Source organism: Condylura cristata, unplaced genomic scaffold (genome assembly GCF_000260355.1).
Source record: "Condylura cristata isolate star-nosed mole 26May11 unplaced genomic scaffold, ConCri1.0 scaffold00015, whole genome shotgun sequence".
Lineage (NCBI taxonomy): Eukaryota > Metazoa > Chordata > Mammalia > Eulipotyphla > Talpidae > Condylura > Condylura cristata.
Genome location: NW_004567116.1, coordinates 1,567,761 through 1,589,154, shown reverse-complemented (window position 1 = coordinate 1,589,154; position 21,394 = coordinate 1,567,761). Strand labels below are relative to the sequence as shown.

Here is a 21,394-nt window from a genome sequence, read left to right as displayed (position 1 = left end):
TCTGTGCCGCCAGCCGGGGAGCTCAGCACTGAAAGTAAGCCTGCTGCTGAGTGCATGTGCTTCTGCCTGCACCGTCAAAGTCAGAGCGCCCTAACTGGGGTCTGGCTGAAGTCCTCTGGTGACCGCTGCAGCAGTTTTCCACTCTGTGGCTAGTAGAGACATCCGTCTGCACAGTAAACTGGGTAGCAGTGCTGATTCTAAAGTGTATGTGTCTGCATGTGGGGGAGATCTGAGCAGCCGGTTCTGCTTTCCAGAGGTGGTGGCTAAGCTGATGGGTAGAGATGGCACTTGTTTGATGAGTCTGCCACTTGGGGGTGGGAAGACTGCCCTACTTTTACAAAACAATGGGGAAAGTCCAATTCTATACACTTAACGAGATGCAAGGAAATGCTAACAGATTAAGGAATTAACCACAGGACCTAATTAGAAAAAGATTTGGCAGCATGCCCAGCTTATCCAGTGGCACAGGGAGAAAATATTCTGCATTTGTGACACTGTTTAGAAAGAGCTGATTTAAATGTCCTCTAATCTGGGCTAGAATTGTCCAATTAAGAAGTCTGTGAGATGAAAACATAGGTTTTTTGTACTTGGTGTGGCACAGTAGGTTTTTCCCTTTAAAGATATTTACATTGGATGGTACAGAATACAGCTTAATTAGACAAACAGAACGTTCCCTTTTTCTTTCAAACCACTGTGCCAGGAATCACAGGGATTTAAGTAAAACAGAACCCCCATTCTTTAGACTTCTTTAGTATGGGACTTCTGGAATTCAGGGAACATCACGAATGCTTGAGAGTTAAGCAGTGTGGGCCCCAAAGAGGGGAGAAAAGGCTCCCCTTTTCCTCATGGTAGGAAATCAGGAGAGGAGGTGGACAGCCAGAAGCAATAAGCAGCAGTAAGTGCAGAGATTTAGAGGCAGCGAAAGGTTTTTAAATAGTCTTTCTGTCTGGTTTGGGCATAGAGTGTGAACCATGTATTTTCTTGGCATTAGTGCACTCTAGCAGAAAATCAGACTGGTGTTGAACATTGAACACTGAAGTTTTATTTTGAATTCAAGCAACGTAGCCTAGTTAAGAACCCAGACCCGAGTCAGCCAGTCCAGCTGCCACCCGCCAGCTGTGTGACCCTGGGCGGGCTGTTCTATGCCTTCGCTTTTTCATCTATCAAATGAAGATTCTAATTATCTTGATATTCTAATTAGTATATGCAAAGCACATGTCACAGTGCCTGGCCTACAGTGTTCATATACTTACTAATAGGTTGTATCCTCATAACATAGTAATTCCTACTTAAAGGAATTATTTTTCTGATCACACAACTAATACATGATTTTTGTAGAGGTATTGGGGGTGGTGAGAGGACTGACCAGAGACAGAGTGGGAAGCGGAACAGGCAGAAAGACTGAAATCCACTGCCGAGGGGAGCAGTGGGGAGACAGGAGAGGTCTGCGGTGCCCTGTGGGTCACTGCCTGGCCAGGGGTTGATCGAACTCAAGCTACAGTGGCTGCCCATAGCTTCACAGTGCTGTGCTTTAACCCTCGCGGCACCAGGGAGGGCCCTAAAAAACCAGAGTGGCCTCTCCCCAGTGGAGCAGCTCTGTGTGCTGGCATGAACCGCCTGGTGAGGGCTGAGTTCACAGATTCTGGAGCCCTCTGCTGGGCCCGTATTCTGGCCCTGTGGACCCATCTACTAATCTCTCTGGTCAGTAGTGAAGTGTGAGTAACCACGCTGTGCATAGGATGGAAAGTAAATAGTGTGTGTACAGGCAGCTGGGACCGCGGACCACGCAGGCAGGCGAGAGCCATGCCACGCCCGTGCTGCTGTGCTCCCGCTCCTGTCTGTGTTCTCCAAAATTGAGAGTCCCCCCCCTTCAGTTTCAGCCTCTGAAAAAGAGACTGCGGTAGGACTGACAAGTGGAGCATGCACTCAGAAGTGCTGCCAAGCTGTACGCACACACCAGGTCGAGGGTAAAGGAGCCTTAGCTCTTGCCTTTTGCAGCCATTCCTGAAGTGCCTGCGGCCAAACGGAAGCTCAGTCCCTTTGTGACTTCTGACCGAGCAGGAATCATCAAGGACATCTCAAGTGTGTGTAGGAAGATCACGTCTTCCCGTCCTCCCAAAGAGCTGAGACAGAAGTGCAGTGTCTGACCCATGCCCATCTGGAAGGATGAAGTTCAGGTTGTCTGCGGACACTATAAAGGGCAGCAGGTGAGCCAAGTGTCCAGGTTTATAGGAAGAAATATGTCATCTACGATACACTGGACAAGTGCAGGAGGAGAGGTGAGTGGCCCAGCTGTTCAGCGAGTACTCCCCCCTGCAAGGGGGTCATCACTGGGCTCAAACTGGACAGAGGCCACACACAGATGCTAGGTTGCAAAGCCAAATTTCAGCAAGTGGGAAAGGAAAACGGTAAAAACAAGGAAGAAACAGCCTAGAAGATGCAGGAATAACGTAATCTTACACTGCTAAAATGGAAAAAAAGGTCTAATGACACTCAGTGAAGAAAGAATTAAGGAAATTATACTTTGCCGACTCCTAAGGGTATAGCTTGATGAGGGACACTTGGCTCTTCCTGCTGGAAGGTCCTTTGCTGGGCATCTGGGAAAACAGCGAGTAGGTCCATGGTGTTGAAGCCAAGTAGAAAGTAGGCATATGCTTATTGTGAATGACAGTAATAGTGACGTGGTCCCAGTAGCCTATTCCATAGGACAAATGCCAGTGCATCCCACTCGGAATTTCAGATAAAGTGGGATTCAGTGGATGACATCTCCCTGCCGTCCTCGCCGTCCTCGCATTTCCAAAACACGCCGCTTGGCGTGCGAGCACGTGCAGCGCCACACGGCCCCGGGCACGGGCTTCCCCAAGCCAGGTGGCTTCTGGGAAGAACTGGGACGCAGAAATGGAGGGGAGACGAAGGAACTTCCGTGGAGGCAGAGGCAGAGCGCGGGGTGCTCTGCCCCACGCCTGCAGAAGCGAGCATTCTCGTGGGGCGCCTTCAGAGGGGGCAGAGCTCTGCTGGCTCTTAGTGGGGGCTTCTGCCCCAGAACTGACGGGATAGATTTCTGTTGCTGAAGCCACAAGTTTGTGGCTGCCCTAGGAAATCAATATAGTTTGATATGGAAATAAAGCTTAGCTAGTTACCAGTGGGACAATGACTTTAGACATACACACCAAAGTATTTTTTCTATGATTTGCACAACTGTTGTCTAAAGCCAAGCAAAGAACCTTAGGTCCTTAATCCTAATATAGTATCTGTGCTGTGTGGGTCACCTCCCTGGCCAGGGGCCGCTGTGGCTTTCCCCACAGTGCTGAAGGCCCAAACCCTGCACCACCGGGGAGGCCCCCAGGGCCTTCACTCTTCACCACCACTCTCCTCCACCTCTCTCTGAAGAGACCTTTGTGGGTGTGTGAGCTAAGCTGTCCTGCACAACTATAGCTGGGAAACACCGGGTTCAGGCATAAGGGAAACACTGGCATTAAGATCTTGGCTGTCTTCCAAATTGATACATGAAACTAATTTAACTTTGATCAAAGTTCCAGCAGGATTTTCCATAGATGTTAATTTTCTAGGTGTAAAATGATACTTTGATCTCAGTTTGTAAACTGAAAGTTTCTAAAGTTTATAAGGAAGAGGGGGAAAAAATAAACAACAGCAAGAAGATATTCCTAGAGAAACAAGGTAGGTGAATTAACCCATCACATGCCAGGAGTTACCATAAAGCCTCCACCATAAAGCCTCCATGGATTAAAAAAAAAAAAAACAAAAAAAAAAAAACAAGAGAAAAGATCATGGAACAAAGTATTCTGCCTAGATACTGTTAGGGGGAAAGGATGTCCTGGAAGAACTGTGCAGAGTTTTGTGGACTCCACCCCAGCACCACAGGGAGAACTCCGAGGACACAGGGCAGGGCTCAGGCCGGCTCTGTTCGCCAGCAGGGATGCTGCGTGTTGTCTGCCCTTTTTTTCATGGTGTTTCCCCACTTGAACAACACCAGGTCCCATCTCATATTTTTGTGAGGCATTTGCAGACAGAAAATAGTTTTTCTCCTACCCATGAAGTGAAAGCCCCTCTCCTGCTTCTTGTCAAGCCATCTCCTTCAAGCATCGCCTTTCAGGATGGTGACTTAGTGGCTTTATGGTTTGACAGTCTTGACAGTCTGCTTCAGGGTTACTTACCTGAAAGTACTAATACACTTATTTGAAGTAGTAATGCCTTAGTTATTTGTTGCACAGTCAGAATCATGCTTAAGCTTAAGCTTAATAAGCAGAATAAGCTTAAGCCATAAACACTTTGTAGTTTTCAGTGCTCATTGAGATGGTAACAGGTGCCCACTTAAAGTGGAAGCAGTTGTAGTGACTTCCTGTATTCTCACAAAGGAAAAATTCCCTTGTACTTTTCCCCTACTGCTTTTCACTTTGAGCTGATAAATGTGACTTGCTCGTCAAACACGATTGTTTCTTGGTAAGACAAAAGAATAACCCAGGTCACTAGTCTTCTGATGCCATTGCTTCAATCCAGATGGAAACTTCAGGTTTTTCTTTCCTTCAGACCTCTGTTTCTCCTTTCTTACCCCTTTTCTGTCCAAAATACGGCCACTTCAGTATTCAGTGATACCCTGTTACAAAAGAAAAAGGAGGCAGACATCTGACCATTTCTCCCAGGGAGCCTCTCTGGTTCCCATTTATATGGAAATAATGTCTGGAACAGCTGTAAGTGCAGGTTGGGGGTTTCTAGACAGTGCATCTGACTCCTTTATGTTACAGTGACACACAAACCAGAATAATTGATACAGTTTCCAGAGATTCTTGTTATTATATTTTTCTTTCATTTTTTTTTTTTTTAAGATTTATTTATTTGTGCATACAGAACTGGGGTACAGGCCAGAGGCTCAGGGGCGGCGAGAGGCTTCACCAGAGACAGAGTGGGGAGCAGAACAGGCAGATCGACAAAGTACACTGCTGAGGGTAGCCCTCCTGGGCAGGTGGGAATCGAACTCATGCGAAGCGGCTTTAGATTCTCAGTGCTGTGCTTTAACCCGCTGCGCCACCAGGGAGGGCCTTTTCTTTCATTTTTTAAAAAGAGATTTATTTATTCATACAGAACTGAGGTACAAGCCATAGGTGCAGGGGCGGTGAGAGGCTTCACCAGGGACAGTGGACAAAGTACACTGCTGAGGGGAGCAGTGGGCAGGTCAAGAGAGGTCTGCCACGCCATGTGGGTCACCTCCAGGGCGGGGATCCAACTGCCCTTTTGCAGTGCTGCATCCTACCCCGTTGCGCCAGCAGGGAGGGCCCTTTTCTTTAATTTTCTACCCAGTTACCAAGCAGACAGCCTGATTCTTTCAAATTTAGTCTAAGTGGACCTAAAGAAAACACTTCCTTGAGGCCTAAGCTTAGGAGGCCTAAATAATAGGTCTGCCCTGAGGCTGCAGCCTGGCTACAGGCTTAGTGTTAAAAAGCACTGTGGTGTTGGTGAGTTGGGCCGAAACTGCTCAGGGGCAGGATTCCTCCGTCCTCGAGGTCTCGCTCGCTCCTGGCGTAGAGCTCGTTACTGAGAAGTAGTAGAGTAAGCGGTTCACGAAGGTCTTGCCGGGCAGGGGAATGTGCGTGGCCCAAGTGCAGCCGCCGTTCCTCTGCCTGCCACCGGCGCTGGCAGGATGGACTCCACGAAGGGCCAGCGACTGCGAGTGGAGGAGAAGAGCCCCTGCGGGCGCGGGGGCGAGGCCAGGCACTGCTCCCTGGGGGGGGGGGGGGGGTAGTAGTTGCCTCGCTGCGCTTGACTAGCAGAAAGCCAGTCCGCCCTCGACAAAACAACCTCGGGCTTAAACACGAAAGGTCCCGAGAGGGGCATTTGCTGCCTCTTTCTGCCCGCCAGGCCTGGCTGCCCTTATTCTCTCGCTTGATCCAGATCACAGTGTCCCCGAGTGGGAACATTCAGGACCTTCGTTTGTATGGGAAAACCGACGTGTTGACTTCATTTGGCGTGTGACGGAGGTCACCCAAATTCACCCGCAAGGAAAGTGTGGGCAGAGTCGAGAAAAGGAGGCGACACCGGAGGAAGAGCCACTACCGAGAGCCCCTTACAATTGCCAGCAGGGGGCGCTGGCGCGGGGTGCGGCCGGGCCGTGAGTTCATCAGTCGCCCATAAGTAACGCGGCCCCCATAGCGCAAAAGGGGATTCGGACAACATCTGGGCTGGTGAATCGGAGACTTGGGCAGAACGGCGCACCCCGCCCTTCCCTCCGACCTTATCCTGTGCATCTTTCTGCCTTTCTTGCGTCACATACTTCGTAATAAATCAGTGATCTGGTGTGCAGAGGGGCTTCGCAGTTCTGTGATCCAGTCTAGTGAGTTAATTGACCCCGAGAAGGGTGACCTAGGAGCCTCTGATCTGTAGCCAGTTGGTCAAAATTCAGTAGTCACCTGAAGTCTGAGGAAGAGATCAGGGAGCCCCAATCTGTAGCTGGCTGGACAGAAACACAGGTAGCAACCTGGACTTCTACCCAATGTGAGGAGTAAAAGATGGTCTTGGGATGTTGAGCCCTTTACCTGCAGACTCTGATGCTGTCTCTGGGTGGATAGTGTCCCGTGGAGACACACACACTCTTAGAAATTGGGTCTCAAGACCCCTGAATACCTGTAAGCTTGTCATAGATACCCTTCATCCGATCGAGAGTTTATTTTACTGTTTTTTTTTTAATCAGGAATGGATATTGAGTTTTTCCAACAGTTCTTCTGCTCCTATTGCAACAGTGATGGTTTTTTTCTTTTTAGTATGTTAATATGATGATTTGCATTGATTGATTTTCTAACATACCTACCTTACATTCCTGGGGTAAAACCTTCTTGGCCTAGATATAGTAGTCTTTTTACAGATATTTTTACTGTTTGAATTTGTTTGGTTAAATAAAATGCTTTAATAAAATTAATCTCACCTTTTTACTTTTTTTAAAGTTTATTTGTGAATAAAAAACTGGGGTATAGGCCAGAGGTATGGGGGTATGTGTGAGAGTATTCACAGAGTGGGGAGCAGCAGGGAGACAGGAGAGGTCTGCTGCACCATGTGGGTCACTCCCTGGCCAGGGCATTGAACTCAGGCCATTGTGGTGATAGTTCTGAGACTTAAATCCTAGGCCACCAGCGACTCCCCTTTTTACTTTTTTTGAATATGGCTACCTGGAGGCTTTTAAATCTCCCAAGTAGGTTGCACTATATTTCTATTGACCAAGAATTTTACTACTACGAATACTGGGAAAGATCTAGGGTTGAAAAACATTTATAGCTTCATATTTGCTGTCTCCTCTTCCTTTCCTCACTCATGTTTGTTCCGGTTAGGCTTTCGCTTTCGCCATTCTAGTGGAACTGCTCTTATTGAGATCCTCGGTGACTTTCATTTTGCTAAATCAAGTTGTCAGTTCTTAGTTTTCATCTTCACACATTAACAGCATTTGATACAACCGATCCTTCCTCGTGGCTTCTAGAATATGACATTCATTCAGTGCCCCTGCCTTCCTCTTGGTCTCCTGGGCCCAGGCATCAGTCCTCTTCGGGCGTGTCCACTCCCCAGGAGTTGCCTCCTTCCTCCACATTTCTCGGCCACCTTCATGCCACACTTCCGCATGGCAGCTCCGCCCCAGGACAGCTGAATTCCTAACTCTGCTCAACAGCTTTATTTAGCGGTCTAGCCATCCCAAGTGTAGTGTCCTTGCTCAAGATCTCTATCTCTTCAATCCCCCAGACCTGTCTTCCCCAGAATTTCCCCCAATTTCGGTTAATGGTGACCCTATCTGCCCAAGTGTCTTAAGCCAAAAACCAGCACTTGACCCATATCTTCGGTCATTTCATCAGAACCCAGGCCACTTTCCACCTGCTTATGTGGCTGCCCTCTGGACGCTGGTCTGTTGACTGTGTGGTTGCAGCTGCCTTCGAATTCTTGGCTCTCCGCCTTACCCCCTTTTTCTTGCCTTGATTCTATCCTAAGACACCAGCTAGAAGAATCTTAGTAAGATGCTAAACAGATCATGTCCCTGTCATTTAAAGCCAGTGACGCCCCATTTCTTGCAGAGCAAAAGCCAAATCCTTGCTAAGGTTGAGAAAGCCGCCCATGCTGGCGAGCCCCACGCCCACCCCCACCCCGGTGCCGTTTGACCTTGGCCTAAGCTCACCAGCCACCTGCCCACAGGCTCAGGGTCCTCAGCTGACCAGGTGCCTCCGCACTTCCTCCCCTTAGTCTGCCTCCTCCACCTCTTGTCATGAATTACATAGTCTGGTTCTTAAGTTTAGGGGCCTTTAGGAAATTGTTAACCTTCATTTAACAAACAATTGCAGCAGTTGTTATAGCTCCCATCCTGCGGCCAGCCCTTTGGTAGACACCCAGAGGTGAGATGCACGTGCACCCGAGGGCCTCAGGGCATGATGAAGGATTGAGGGAGAAGACGGGTGGGACACACTGCCACTGACAGTGTAGCCCAGTGGGTCTGATTCTCAGGACTCGCCGGCCGTGTGGTCAGCAGCCTGCCTCCTGGGTGCCAGTTCTGTAGAGCTGTCCCAAGGGGAGGCGTGTGTAAGGACACCTCCCACCAGAAGCTCCTGCTGGAAGCTCCTGCTGGAAGCTCCTGCTGGAAGCCTGCCTTGGAGGGCAGGGCCAGGGTCAGGTCTGCCCTGCCGCCAGAGTTGGGGTGGCACCCGCCGTTACTTTCAGTTAAGAGGGGTCTGGGGGAGCAGGGTGGCACTGAAGAGCGTCTGCATACCTGAAGCCCAGGCCAGCAGAAATCCAGCTGTGGCCTTTTACGTTGGGTTCCATCAGACAGCATCTGTTTTATTTGTAGGATCCCTTGCTACAGTTTTAGGTCTGCAAATGTTTGGGATGTGATTAGCTACAAGGTGGAATAGGAACTGGCTGAGCAAAACACACGCCTGTACGCCTTCCTCAGCCTCCTCCTCCCCCTCCGAAACGGCTGCTGCGTCATAGGAGTGAGAGGGTATGTCGATTTGGGCTTGAAGTAAATGGGCATCCATAGCAGTTCGTGGGCTACGCACGCTTTCAACACCAGACAAGTAGAAACGTGAGCAAGAGGATGCGTGCCTCTGAAGGACATAGTTGGACTGGGAACGGCATCCCTGCTGCAGGTGAAGCAGCATTTCCTCCAACAGGTTGTCACTTTTCGCCGACGTTCCTTCCTTCGACCAGATCATCTTTCTCTCTTTCTTTTTTGGTAGGCTCTTCAGTTTGACTCTGAAGAAACTCGTCATGCTGAAAGAAATGGACAAAGATCTCAACTCTGTGGTCATTGCCGTGAAGCTGCAGGTGAGCTGAGCAGGGTGTATTCCAGGTCCAAGGAAGCTGGCTAATTTTTTGCCCGCTTTGAGGCTTCAGAAACACGCGGGCAGCCACTCCCTCCCTCCACTCAGCAAAGCGAGGTGCAGTGGCGAGGCAGGGGTGCTTGCTGGAGACCAGCTGAGCCTCAGCTCTGCCTCTGAGGTGTACACTGTTTCTTTGAGTTTTTGGTTCTCTTGTCTGAATGATAAGAGCAGTTCTTCCTGCCCTGCCTGTCTCATCAGATTAGCTCTGACTGCGGTGTTCTTAAGCTGTTCAGCACAGCTCGGGATGCTCGTGTCCATTCTGGTCTTATTCCCAGAACTTCTAGGTCCAAGCAGACACATGGGTTAGGGAACAACTTTATAAATTTTCTAAAGAGTGAAAGAAACAGATTATTATTTCACACTTGACAGTTTAAAATTTGCTGGAGTATTTTATGTTCTGGGTAATCCTCATTTTTAATGTATTATACTTAGCTCAGATTCTTCAGGGTACCTGAAATATTTCACAAACATTTATGTTCTAGCACTTCTGAATTTCGGGAAAAAAGGAAGAAATTAAACTAGAAAAAGGTTAAGGAATTTACTTGTTGCCACTAATTACCAAGTGGCAGACCTGGGTTCAGAAGCTAAAGAGCAGATGACGTATGTGGTCATTACACCCCACTTGTAGGCCTCCCGTAACTGATAAGTCCTTCATGATGACGCTCCCGAGAGCGTCCAAGTGCCGCAAGAGTCATTAGTGATTGGATTCTTCAGCTTAAGAGTGATGCATTTAGAGCCCTGATTTGTTGAAAAATAGTGACCTGTATGGTCGCTCCCTAATAAACAGGACATCTTATTAACTTCTTCACCTATTACGTAGCAATTTATTGTGCTAATACTGGCTGCATGAAAAGCCACACCGAGGGTACTCAGTGTGTGAGCCATACACTAAGAGTCGCAGATCTTGCTGAGATAAATCTATTATCTTAATTTAGTTCTCAGAACTTAGAGCATTTTATCTACTCCTGTGCACAGTCCCTCCCAGGTCTGTGACACGTTCCCAGACACTATGGGCTGAAAAAATAAGTGTGGACCAGTGATGTGCGAGTAGAGACTCGTGTCGTTCCCCTCTCCTGGCACCCCCATTTCTAGGTCACAGGCAGCGTTCCAGTTGTCAGGAATTGTTCCCTTTACTTGAAAGCAGCCGCTTTCCAATGCAAACACTTTTAGTATGATTTTGAAAGTTCCCTGCTGCTATTGCCAGGCCTATAGTTAAATTCTTTGCCAAAAGAATAGTGTCTTTTCTTTCCTGATTAAATATTTAACATTTTGTACAATTTAAATTATACCTAAAAGCTACAAATATTGTGAATTTTTTGCTGCTTTACTTCAAGCGCTGAAAGTAATTATAGATATTACATCAGAATAATTTATCCAGTCCCTTACATGTTCATGTATTCATTCATTCATTTGCTAAATATTTTTTGCGTACCTCTAACATGCCAAGCAGAGGACACAGTAGTGAACAAGCCAGATTCCTGGAGTTCCTTTATACCCACGCCGACCAGCAGCCCTCCAGTGAGATCTGCAGACCTGGGGGTCCCCAGGATGCACAAGATCACAGCTCTTTGTACGATAGAACCGTGTCATGATTTGCCTTTTCCAAGGACGGACTCAGTGCCGGCCCTTGGCGCGAACGAGGCGGCAGGGCCCTCCAGTCATGCCTGTCACGCTCTTGCTGGAAGAGGAAAAAGTCAGTTTTGCCTAAGAATGCCCTTGAGGAGGCAGTAAAAGTTGTTCATTGTATCTCAGTCCTTCAGTACCAGTCTCTTTAAGAATCTGTGTGAAGAAATGGGACTTGCACATCAAGCGCCTCCTTTTCATCGCAGCGTGCTCTCACTTCGAGGACGGGTACTCATGCGATTAAATTTTGATTAATAAGGTAACTGCTTTTGTGATGGAACATCATTTTTCCTTGAAAGAAAGGCTTACAGACAAACTGGCTATTTAGACTTAGGTACCTGTGAGTTATTTTCTTAAAAATGAACAAAGTAAATCTGCCACTTGAAGGGAATATTTTTGGTCAATAGTATATAAAATTTGAGCTTTCAAGTGAAAACTGGAATTTTAGAAAACTTGTTATGTCAAGGTTCATAAGGTTACAAAATCAGACTGGGTAAATAATTCATTCAAAGAACAAAACAGATTAGATTGGATTTTTACTTTCTTTTGAAATAATTTAAAATTTATGGAAGAAATGCAGTGTTACATCTAATTACATATGGGAATTAGTACATAAATTCTTGTGTTTCAGTCACTCAACTTTTGGTAACGTTTTTCTTAACTATGGTGCCTTTATCAAAATTAAGAAATTCTCATCTTATTTTATGGTTTTGAATTCTGTGTTGCCACAAGCCCTTAACAGGCTACCCACTTGTAGAATTTTGGTGTGGAATAAAAGAAGAATATTCCATCATATTTGAAAAGGCTGTTAAAATGTTTTTGAAACTTCGTTTTCCTTCGAGTATGCGTTTTTCATATACTTAAGCTTGTGTAACAGATTGAGTACAGAAACAGGTATGAGACCCCAGCTGTCTTCTGGTACACCAGACATTAAAGGGATTTGCAGAAGTGTAAAGCATACTGCTACTGGAAATGTAAAATGGGGCAGCTGCTTTGCAAAACAATCTGGCCGTTTCCCCAAAAGGCTAGAGTTGCCATGGGGCCCTGCAGTTCTGTAGCTACATATCACACAAGAGGAATGAGAGCGCATGACCACGCATAGCACTATTCGTAGAAACTGAAGGTGGAAACGACCCCAGTCATTTCACTGAGCATGGGTAAATAAAATGTGGTATGTCCAAGTAACAAAATATTATTTGGCAAGAAAAAGAAATAAGGCCCCAGCTCCACTCCGACATGGGTGAGCCTTAAGAACGTGGCCACGCTGGTCTGATGCCATTTCTTTGGAATGCCCAGACAGGCAGCTCCTCAGAGTCTGGAGGGAAACTGCAGTGGCTTGGGGGGATGGGATGAGAGGAGAGGTAGGGAAGTGGGGAGAGTGACAGCTAAAGAGTATGGAGCTTTCTTTTGGGGTGACAAAAACATTGTAAAATTAGTTGTAATGTGTTTGTACAGCCCTGAATATATTCAAAGCCATTGAATTATATACTTTTATGGATGAATTGTGTGGTATTTTAATTATATCCTTATAAAGATATTATAAAAATAACTATGCCATCTTTTTAGTAAATTGTTTTTGTTTAAGGAAAGATAGTCTTCCTAAAAAATGTTTTGATATGATCTCGTAGTTAAGTTTTATCATTTTTTTAAAAGATTTATTCATTTATGCACACAGAACAGAGGTACAGGGGTGGTGAGAGGATTCACCAGAGACAGAGCGGGGAGCAGAACAGGCTGACTGATGAATTACACTGCCGAGGGGCGCAGCGGGCGGTCAGGAGAGGTCTGCCACGCCATGTGGGTCGCCTCTGGGGATGGGGATTGAACTCATGCTGAAGTGGCTTTAGCTTCTTAGTGTTGTGCTTTAACCCACTGTGCCAACAGGAAGGGCCCTATCATTGTTATTTTTAGATGAGTTAATATGTTTTTAAATAACTCCATTTTAATCCCTAATGTGGTAGATACTAATAATTTTATCTACATAAACCAAAGCTATCTCAGAACCTTAATAATTTTTTAAGAACTTAAAATGCCCTGAGATTGAAAAGAATCATTATAGTGAAAGAAAAGAGATAATAAACATAAAAGGACAATCGTAATCAGACTTCCCTTGAAATCATATCCATCCTTGAGAACGTGTTGGGTGACAGAAGACAGTGAGAGATAACCCTGCATCTCAGCCAGCTGAGAGGGTGTCAGCCCGGCCTCAGCTGTGTCCTGCAGACTTATTTTTAAAAAGAAACATTTAACCATCAGTAACCTAGATTTCAATACATTGGCTCTCATTAATGGATATTTTTATATGCTGGAAGTAATGTTGTAGTAACAGATATAAATTGTTGTGCTCTTGTGCTGCAAGTGAAGATACGCTGTTTCGTAGGTTAGAAATGATGTGCAGGCTTATACTAGATACCAGATGCTGGCAATACCCCAGGTGCCTGGAAGAAGCGAATGCCAGGGCCCTTGAAGGGCTGGTCTTTGGAGAAGGGAGGGCGGGGTGTGTTCCGAGGGCGCCTGACAGACGGATCCTGCGAGTGACCGCACCTCCTCCCATGGCCTGCACAGTGCGCCAGACACGCTGTCAGTGTGGTCAGCACCTGTCAGCACACACATACACATGCGTTACAAAAGTTATTCATAATGTGAACGTTTAAGATCTGATCTCTTAGCAACACTCAAGTATGCAAAATAGACACTCTTGAGTTTGCTCTACAGGGAAGGCAGGTCTGGGCTGGTAGCCGCCAGGGCCTCTGGGGCCGAGAGAGACCTTTTTCTTTCAGATGAGGGAAGTAACAGTGGGTTTGCTAGTGGAAATGATCCTGCCAGAGCTGGTGGTGTGCGGGGAAGCCTCCGGGGCTGTGAGAGGCAGGGGTGAATGCCGAGGAGCGGGGCTGGACGCGGGAGCGAGCGGCGGGTTACCAGCTCAGCGTGAGGGCAGTGGGGAGGGGCTTGAGAAGGCAAGAAGTCACCATGCGTCACCTGGAGACCAGGGTGCGGGCGGACACAGCAGCCCGCTGAAGGCTGGGGCCACGAGGGAACTGCGGGCGGCGGCCGGAGCGGAGACCGAGGGCGTGAGCAGGGACATGGAGGCTGCGTGAAGAGGGCAATGGGTGTGAGGAAGCAGGAAACGGGGGTCGGGCGCTGGGGGAGTATTGTCTCCACAAAGGGAAGCGAAGGTGCGCGGCGAGGTTGAGGAGGTGTTAACGGAGACGGTGCGGGAGATCGGGCGTGGGCGTCACGGGTGCTGAGGACGTTCTGCGTGTGAAGTCAGGCGGCGAGTGACTGGCACCGGGCAAGCGAGCACAGGTCTCGCAGGAGAGGCGCCATGGGGTGGAGGCCAGGGTGCCAGGTGGACGCAGGGTGCGGCCTGGCGGCAGGGAGGGAGCGCGAGCAGAGGATGGCCGGGATAGCTACGGCGACCGACCTGTGAGGACGGTCGGCTGTGACCGGCCTCGGTGTCCGGGAGCATGGTGAGGCGCGCAAGCTGCGTGGTGGTGGGAGAAGAGCAGTTGGGGTCAGCGGTCAGCGGTCAGCTCCAGCAGGGTTCTCAGAGCAGGGGTGTTAGCATTTCAGCCGCATCACTCCCTCATTCTGTTGACAGCCAGCAGCAGCCTGGCCTCTGGCCTCTGCCCTCCAGCTTTGTGTTCTCTCTCTCACCCCAAACCTCCTCCCCCCACCCCCACACACACACAATTGTGCGGGCAGTGAGAGTGTTCACCAGAGACAGAGCAGGGAGCAGAACAGGCAGAATAACTGAAACCCACTGCTGAGGGGTGCAGCCGGGAGACAGGAGCGCTCTGCTGCGCCCTGGGGGTCCCTCCCTGGCCAGGATTGAACTTCTGCTTCAGGGACAGCTTCACAGTGCTGAGACTCAACCCCTGTGCCACCAGGGCGGCCCGATATTGCTAAACATCAGTAAATATTTCCTATCCCTACTATACATAAACCACACTTTGCATTCTATCAGCATTTCAGAGATTTTTTAATTCAGAAGAACCTAAATAAGCCCAAGTAAAAGCTTTCTCAAGATTCTTGTTTGTGGTAGAGAGTTCTACAAAGAAGCATTCTATGGCAGATGATCAGAACTGCCTTGGTTATTTATCATGAGCATAATGTCCTGTTCTAATTACCAAAAAGTACAGTTGTGAAACATTGTATTTAGGAGATTTTCCCTTCTGCATTAACCAAATTCCACATTTTATGAAAACAGAAAAGGAGTAGAAATCCAAATGTAAAAGTAAAATGAAAGGGCAGCGCAGCCGCGTCTCCATGTCGACAGCTGAGAGGCGTCACACCGCGGGGTCAGCCGGAGCGCCCCGCCGGGCTGGGAATGGTCAGCGGGAATGAGATGGGCCTGGTCAGAATTCAATACTCAAGCATAAGATGCCAATCGGAAAATAAATAAGCAGGCAGACACCTGACAGTGACTTGTGTGAGCAGAGGGCTCTTACAGCTCACATCCACCTGGGTAAATGGAAATTACAGGTGGCAGCAAGCTGGCGACCCAGTGCCCGGTCCTTGGTCACCAGGCTCGTGCAAACTGCAGCCAAGACTGGTGCGCCGTGTACCTGCGAGCCAACCCACAGGTCCAGGACTGACCGTACCTACTGCTGGTAAATGTGGGGAGCAATCAGAGCTCCCCCACACTGCAGCAGGGGTGGGCAAACTGTTCAGCGCTTCGGAAACTGGTCCAGCGGCTTCCATAAACATTCACCTGCCCTCAGACCAGCCATCCAAGAAAAAGCACCGTGTGTAATCACAGACTTGTGTAAGATCAGCAGTGTTAGCCGCAGTAGTCAAAAACAGGAGAATGGAAGGCGGTGTGGTTTGTAGAGTAGACTTCTACTCGGTAACAAAAAGCCACGAGTGACTGGAACACAACAAACCTGTGTGACCTCAAACCTCACGCCTGGCCTAGGGAACCCGGCCAGATCAGTGCGCGCGGCTGCCTTGGTGGCGTTTGGGGACAGCCATCTGTGGTGGAGAAACCAGAACGGCGCTCCTCTGAGAGCCGCCGGCCCTGGCTGGGCGGGCCGCGAGGGATTTTCTGGAGCCGCGGAAACGTTCCACATCTTGATACAGATGTGGGTTACCCGGTCACATACATGTCCCCTGAGGTCTGTGCTGGAGGGCTGGGCATCTCACTGTTTTAAAATCAAGCCCCAATTTTTAAAACAGTGGTTTGTACAGACCCTCCACTGGCCCTTTTAACGATTCAGAAATAATCATTTAGCCCAACTTTGCTTTTTAGAGCTAAAAACACTGGTGTCTGACCCAGTCATAGGTTGGGGGTGCTAAAAGGAAAGGATGGGGGGAAGGGGGAAATGCTGGTCTAAGCTGAGACCTGGAAGGGAGGTGTTTGCTGGGTCGGGGAGCAGGAGCGAGCGCCCCGGAAGAGGGGAGAGGCCAGACAGTGCAGCTGGGGCGTTGCCTAGAAAGGAGGCGAGGCGAGCTTGGGCATTTCTGCCCACACCTGGGGTGCTCCCCCCTGCCTGCCTCCTCTCAGGAATGGGGCGGCGAGCCGCTCCCGCCTGGACGCGCGGCGAAGGGGTGCAGCCAGCCTTGGTGCCGCCTGTCCCAGGGGGCGCAGCCCGGGCTGCTCAGTGTCTGCGTGCTCAGGAGTTATTCGCGAGCCCAGTATGTCTCTGGTCGGGCTTTTGTGGCACAGCTCTGCCACGGTCCTCTCTCGGTTTCAGGGCTCAAAGAGGATCCTCCGCTCCAACGAGATCATCCTTCCGGCCAGCGGGCTGGCAGAGACGGAGCTCCAGCTGACCTTCTCCCTCCAGGTGAGCGCTGCCATGGCCCTCCTCCGCCATCCAGCCCGGCAGCCCGGGCCCGTGCACTCTGCGCGGTGTGTCAGCCCGCCAGCATGAGCCCCGGCACGCGGCAGCCACGCAAGGCGCTCGGCCCGGGGCTGCCGGAAGGAGCCTGAGTGCCAGTGTCCTCGCCCCTCCCGCGGCCTCGGCCCCATCCCCTCCCTTAGTGACCCACACCGCACGCCCAGCAGGGTTCGCCGCCCTCGGCCCTCGTGCCCCGTGTGGCAATCTCCGTCCTTCCCCTTCTCCTCACCCCCTTTGTCTCCCGTCATGCTCCCAGTATCCCATGTTGAAGCACATGGAGAAAATACTTGATCGAAAGAAGCCGTGTCTGGGCACGGTTGGGCCACAGAATAGAAGCTGCACCGAGGCGATTGAGCCCCGTAGCCGGCCCGCGTGTCCCCTGCCCACCCCTGCACATGGGAGACCCCGAGCCCCAGAGAGACCAAACCCACAGGCGCGCTCGCCCCAGCCGCGCCTGGCGTTCTGTGCCCCGCAGTACCCCCACTTCCTGAAGCGGGACGCCAACAAGCTGCAGGTCATGTTGCAGCGGAGGAAGCGCTACAAGAACAGGACCATCCTGGGCTACAAGACCCTCGCCTTGGGGCTCATCAACATGGCGGAGGTGAGAGGCTGCGGGCACGGCCCGGGCGCCGGCCCGGTGGCAGCCTGCCGCCCGCGTGCTGCGTCACACAGCTCACCCCCAGTGGGATCGGGATCTACTGCTGTTTAGCAAGCACTGTTGCACTCACTGAGACTTTTCTCTTTTTTAAAAAATTTCAGACGTTGTAACAGTAAAGAATTCCCATGTACAAGGATTGGGGCGCAGGCCAGAGGTGCGGGCGGTGAGAGGACTCACCAGAGGCAGAGTGGGAGCAGAGCAGGCAGACTGATGACGTACACGGCTGCGGGGAGCAGTGGGGAGACAGGAGGGGTCTGCTGCGCCCTGTGGGTCCCTCCCTGGCTGGGGATGGAGCTCGTGTGCAGTGGCTGCCAACAACCCCACAGTGCTGCGACTTAGCCCCTTGCACCAGCAGGGAGGGCCCCCCGCTCCGCCTTTAATGCCGCTCTGTGTGGATTCTGTGGGGTGAGGAGACGCCCCGAGTGAGGGCCGGCCTCCGTGTAGTCAGGACTCCCTCCTGGGCTGTGCCGTGACCCGACGTCGCCTCGTGCCCTCCCACCCCGCCCGGGTCTGATCGCTTGCGGTCAGGTCTGATTCTCCTCTGGTCTGCAGTTTCCTTTGTCTGTCCTGCCGTCCCGGTTTGTGTGTCTGTGACGCCGCTCCGGTAGGTGGGCGGCTCACCTCCCTGCAGCGCGCCTGTGGCCGGCCCCACCTGGCTGGCTTTCGCCTCTGGCTGCAGGCGGTGTCTGCCAGGGCTGTTCAGGCTCACTGATAAGTACTGTAGAGTGAACGGGGAGAAAACACCGTATGGGGCAATGTTTTGAGACCATGTAAAGTCTTTTTCTTCCTCAAATCTTCACAGCTAGGTTCAGCTTCTGAGTGCTGACAGCATGGATGAGTTCCAAGCCCACGACTCCGCTTTACTCGCGGCTTTCTGTTGTAAGAGGGCGCTCTCCCCTCCGCCCCAGATAGACTCACTTGTTTGTCTCACGTATGGGCCTTTTACTCTTTGGGGCTCATTTGCTACCTTCATCATCCATTTTGATGTTCTCGCTACCTCGGGCTTAGCCAGTGAGCTCTCAGCTGACTCACGTGCCATGCAACGTGTCTCCTGGTTCCTCACAGACTTCTTTACTTCCCGGTCGGAGTACGACTGGGTCACTTTATGCCCCCAACCGGCCCTGGGAGGAGCCAATACTCCGCAAAGCTTTGGTTCCTTTTAGTGCAAAACGGCCTCTGGCCACGGCCGGTCCCGGTGCGAGGCCGCTACCCCACAGCAGAGCCGCGAGGCGCTGCCCTGGGCGCAGCTCTGGGCTCGCGGGTCGCTCACTGTCCACACACTTCCAGCCGGCTGTGCCGCGTTCTCCGCCCTCGCCCTCCGTGTCCCTCACCCCCTCTTCCGGTAGCAAAATGGCCAGTGGCGCCGCTGGCTCATCTGTACAGGGGCAGCGGGCAGATCCTGCAGCCCGGTGGAGGGAGGGTGGGAGCCACACGGCAGTATCAAAACGGCGCCTCTGCCTCGGCGAGTTCAACAGCGACATTCCGTGTCCTCTGTGCGTGTCGTAGCAGCCTGACGGGCTGAGGGGAAGGATGTGGGTGCCACCCGCCCAGCCGTGTCGAGCCCCCATTCTTGCACGCAGTGTGGGCCCTTCTCGTCCCCCTCAGGCGCAGGTGACCGCCATCTGCAGGCGGCTTCTCCCTCCACCGCTGCCGCGGGAGCTGCTTCTCCGTGGTGGCCTTCACATACGTGCAGCCCCAGGGATCAGTCATTCTCAGTCTCAAGCCTGGCGGCAGCAGGCACTTCCAGGGCTGCTTTTAGGCGGCGGGAGGTGACAGGTGGGGCTTGGGGAGGGGGAAGAGCAGGCGCAAGCTGGACGCCTGGCCACCGGCCCTGAGCCCGGGGATCACGGGCGCCGGCAGCACCTGGCCCCAGCGCGGGGTTGCCACCGGCGCTCTGGTCTCAGGTGATGCAGCACCCTAACGAAGGCGCCCTGGTGCTCGGCCTGCACAGCAACGTGAAGGACGTCTCTGTGCCTGTGGCGGAAATAAAGATCTACTCCCTGTCCAGCCAGCCCATTGACCACGAAGGCATCAAATCCAAGCTGTCTGGTAAGATGGGTGCAGGGGCCCCCAGGGGGCCCAGCCCCCGACCTCCGTCTTCGGAAAGCTAGACCAGACGGTGCCCAGAGAGTTCCTGAGAACCACACGCAGTGGCCCCCGAGATCAGATGCAGCCACCCTGGCCGGGACCCGCTCCTCACTGAGGGGGCCGTGCTTCCCACTGCAGGGTTAGCTTATGGGGGTGTCTGCTTCCAGATCGTTCTCCTGATATTGACAATTATTCTGAGGAAGAGGAGGAGAGTTTCTCCTCGGAACAGGAAGGCAGTGACGACCCACTACACGGGCAGGTCGGTGTCCACAGCCTCTTGGCGGCGTGTGTGTGGCCAGGACCAGGCCCTGCTGGGTTCCTGAGCCTCTGTCCGCCTCCCCGCCCACCTAGGACCTGTTCTACGAGGACGAGGATCTGCGGAAAGTGAAGAAGACCCGAAGGAAACTGACCTCGACCTCTGCCATCACGAGGGTGAGCCTCAGGGGCCGCGGGCTGTTCCTGCCAGTCTCGGCTTGGGGCAGGATGGAAGTGTAGGGAAGGGTCTCCCAGGGCCGGGGGGCTCAAGGTTCTGAGACGCCACTCTGAATCTCCAGCCCCGCCACCGAGGTGCGCTGGGCAGGAGTGCGAGCCTCTCAGAAGCCTTGGAGCAGACAGTGCTCTCTTGGGGGGCAAAACAGCGCCCCAGCCTGCCCCTCGGGGACTGCTTCCGCTTCACGCTGCCCGCCCCGCGGAGGAAGCAAGTTCTCTAGGAACGACACCATTCCTAGCAGGTTGAACTTGGCGCTCACAGGCGAGTGCGTGCAGCTGTGGGCTCGGTAAGATGGGGTCACCGAGCCGTGGTCCCTCCTGCGTGGGCCCAGAACTTTAGAGACCCGAGCCTCTGGGGTCGGTCTCTCGTGGGCCTCCCTGGAGAGTCACCGCTGTGGTGAATTAGAGTCCTGGGCTGAGAGGCCCACTTGCCGGATTAACTCTAATCGGTTCCAGGGCTCCCCTGCTAAGTGCGAGAGAATCAAAGTGCAAGGAGCTTTTTAGAAAGAAATTCAGCTTCACTTTCCCCAGAGGTATTCTGATGCTCGCCAGTGCAGAGCCAGCCGTCGGCCCTAGAAGCGGAGCGCCCATCCCCCGCAGGAGTGACGTGGAGCCCCGGCTTCCTGAGTGTGCGCTCTGAGCCTGGCCTTCCACCCTGTCCGCTCTCCGTCACCTGGGTGGCCTTGACCCTCCAGAGCACGGTGGCGCTCCAGGCGGGTGGCGCACCTCAGACCCCACTCCTCCGTTCTCCCTTGGGGGCGGCCTGGGGCGCTCTCTTGCTGCTTCTCCTCTGCTGCTTCCCATATGGTGCTCCCTGGGGCTTTCCCAGTCATCACTTCCTGGAGCCTCTTCCCTGCTCCTGTAACGGCTGTGCTCCCAAAGGCTTTCATTTTTTATTAGCTGTGAGCACTTCCCAGTTAGATTTCCAGCGCTGGTAACTGAGTTAGGGGCCTCATGCGCGCGTTCTTCCCTTCCCGAACACTTGGCCTGGCCGCACCGATCTGCACGCTGTGCTCTGACCACAGCTGGTGCTTCCTTATCTCTGTGAACGGGGCTTTTCCTCTGCTGAGTGACATTCCCACCTGCAAGCCCTGCCCTTTCTTAAAGGCCTGGCTCGGCCTTACTTACCGCGCAGGCTGCCATCCCACGCGGTGAGTCAGTCCCTGTGCAGGCAGGGAGGGCTGATGGCCACAGGCCAGGCCCCGTGCCCAACTGGAGACACAGAGGTAAGCCAGGGCCTCGTCCCTGCTGTCAAGGAGTGACCCCCTGCGCATCTGGCCAGGGGACTGCGGCCCTCTGGGCTCGGTGCCGGAAGACAGCTCTGAGAGTGGGGG

The 21,394-nt window shown here is 51.9% G+C and overlaps 1 protein-coding gene across 3 annotated transcripts in view; it reads left to right on the top strand.

Moving 5' to 3' along the window:
- Positions 1 to 21,394, top strand: part of PACS1 (phosphofurin acidic cluster sorting protein 1) — an 82,144-nt gene that overhangs the window by 40,389 nt on the left and 20,361 nt on the right. For all 3 annotated transcript variants that reach the window (XR_001145480.1, XR_001145479.1, XM_004682604.2), the window contains exons 2-7: positions 9,219 to 9,306; positions 16,682 to 16,771; positions 17,301 to 17,426; positions 19,388 to 19,532; positions 19,739 to 19,830; positions 19,923 to 20,003. Coding sequence is in view for 1 of the 3 variants with exons in the window: in XM_004682604.2 (XP_004682661.1) it covers positions 9,250 to 9,306; positions 16,682 to 16,771; positions 17,301 to 17,426; positions 19,388 to 19,532; positions 19,739 to 19,830; positions 19,923 to 20,003 (591 nt within the window). In the remaining 2 variants the exon portion in view is untranslated. The remainder of the gene's footprint in view (positions 1 to 9,218; positions 9,307 to 16,681; positions 16,772 to 17,300; positions 17,427 to 19,387; positions 19,533 to 19,738; positions 19,831 to 19,922; positions 20,004 to 21,394) is intronic.